Raw genomic sequence first — 2,004 nt, 5'->3', positions numbered from 1 at the left:
GTTATCAATATAGGGATGTAGACGACCATGGTTTGTCCGCGAACTTTTTATTTACCCCCAAGTGACGGATAATACAGTTTTTCGGTGTATATAAATGATGTTTCAATTGTTTTAAAAAACTGCTCGAAAGTTCTGATCTTTTTTTGTTTTTGTTGCTGTTCCAGCGTGGTTCCTCTATAGTAAAATAACTTTTATCGCAAGCAGTCGCCGCCGATAAACAGCTCTAACCGCGATTCATAAAAACGTCGGATCTGGCTAACGGGTTGAACCCTGTTGTTCCAGTATTGTACTTTATTAAGTAAAACATTTCATTCACTGACCACCATCAAAAATATTGATAAATATATGCCTTACTGACGCAGTCTCGAAACAAAGGATCGTGCGAATATAAAACATGTAATGTTGTGACTAAAAAAGGCTGGTGGAACAAAGATGTAACTATTTAAAAACATGAAGACTGGGGTGCTACCCACGGTCTCTGGGTGGGTTCTACCGTCTGGGACTACGTCAATGGCTCTTTTCTTACAGTCTACACCCTTGTCTGCTCATCAACAGAGCAAGTAAAAAAAGGTACACCCGCTGTCTCGATCCCATTCCAAATTTAGACTCGTAGGTAAAATAATATAAACAAAAACATGACCTTTTCTTAAGTTTCTAGGTCCATGACCGATCTTTCTAGTATTTTCTGTAAACTGAGTAGTATTTGTCAAAGTTAATCCCAGATCTGCCCCCCCCCCCTCGGTGTATTCTGAAAACTAAACGCGACTAACTATTAATTTTAAAATTACATTTTTTTTGAAGGTGTATTTTCAAAACTAAATATTATTCAGTAAAAACAGCTAACGCCACCCCCCCCCTCCCCAGTGGCTCAGCGGTAAGCCCGAAGGCTTATAACGTTAAAAACCGGATTTCGAAAGCCGTGGTGAGCACAGCACAAATAGCCCATTGTGTAACTTTGCTCTTAACGACAAAAGAAACAGAACCGGATAAACAATACTGTAAAAGTTTTAAACATCTTGAAATACCCAGTTTTTGAAAGATACCAAGTTCGTGTACGCATTCCCCATATCAGCGCCGATTAACTAAAAGCGCGGTTCTTTATACATCCGTTTTTCATTATTAATATTGTAAAATAACGCTCTAAAAACTTTTAAACATTTCGCCACCTATCGGATATCATTGAAGTTAATTCTTACTTCTCCAGAAAATACATCGTTAAAACTGCCTTTTGAATACCAGTAAATCAATGAATGTAAAAATCGTATAGATTGTGTCTTTTGTGTTCGTGGGAGGGAGGATAGGGAGGTCACGCTTGGTTAGGAGTTGCCAGGTGACCACCACGTGCCACACAAGGCTTCCCCACCTGCCTAATGCATTACTACTGACCAGTAGGAAACAGTACCATCCGTACCGTAACGAACACCATTCAATGTAACAGCTGCAGCAACCCATAATGTTCTAGGTTTGACAAGTAGGCGGAGGGCACAAATCAGGAGGCTGTTTCTTGACGATATTACCATCTCTGTAAACGCAACGTTTACTATTTCTTGAAGATACTACCATCTCTGTAAACATATCGTAAAGTCAAGTACATGTTCGTGGTTTACGAAATATAGGAACGACCAGGTTCATCACCTATCATGACCTAATAAATATACAAGAACGACCACGTTCATCACCGATCATGACCTACTAAATATACAAGAACGACCACGTTCATCATCGATCATGACCTACTAAATATACAAGAACGACCACGTTCATCACCGATCATGACCTACTAAATATACTAGAACGACCACGTTCATCATCGATCATGACCTACTAAATATACAAGAACGACCACGTTCATCACCGATCATGACCTACTGAATATACAAGAACGACCACGTTCATCATCGATCATGACCTACTAAATATACAAGAACGACCACGTTCATCACCGATCATGACCTACTGAATATACAAGAACGACCACGTTCATCATCGATCATGACCTACTAA

The 2,004-nt window shown here is 39.6% G+C and overlaps 1 protein-coding gene across 1 annotated transcript in view; it reads right to left on the bottom strand.

The window, feature by feature from the left end:
* Positions 1-1,520, bottom strand: part of LOC111089285 (protein spitz-like) — a 9,749-nt gene extending 8,229 nt beyond the window's left edge. Inside the window, exon 1 of the mRNA XM_022401504.1 lies at positions 1,403-1,520. Within this exon, the coding sequence (XP_022257212.1) occupies positions 1,403-1,520 (118 nt within the window). The remainder of the gene's footprint in view (positions 1-1,402) is intronic.
* Between the last annotated feature and the right edge of the window lie 484 nt (positions 1,521-2,004).

The sequence above is a fragment of the Limulus polyphemus genome, unplaced genomic scaffold (assembly GCF_000517525.1).
Source record: "Limulus polyphemus unplaced genomic scaffold, Limulus_polyphemus-2.1.2 Scaffold5793, whole genome shotgun sequence".
Lineage (NCBI taxonomy): Eukaryota > Metazoa > Arthropoda > Merostomata > Xiphosura > Limulidae > Limulus > Limulus polyphemus.
Note: the sequence above shows the minus strand (reverse complement) of the source record. Positions and strands in the feature narration are given on the sequence as shown.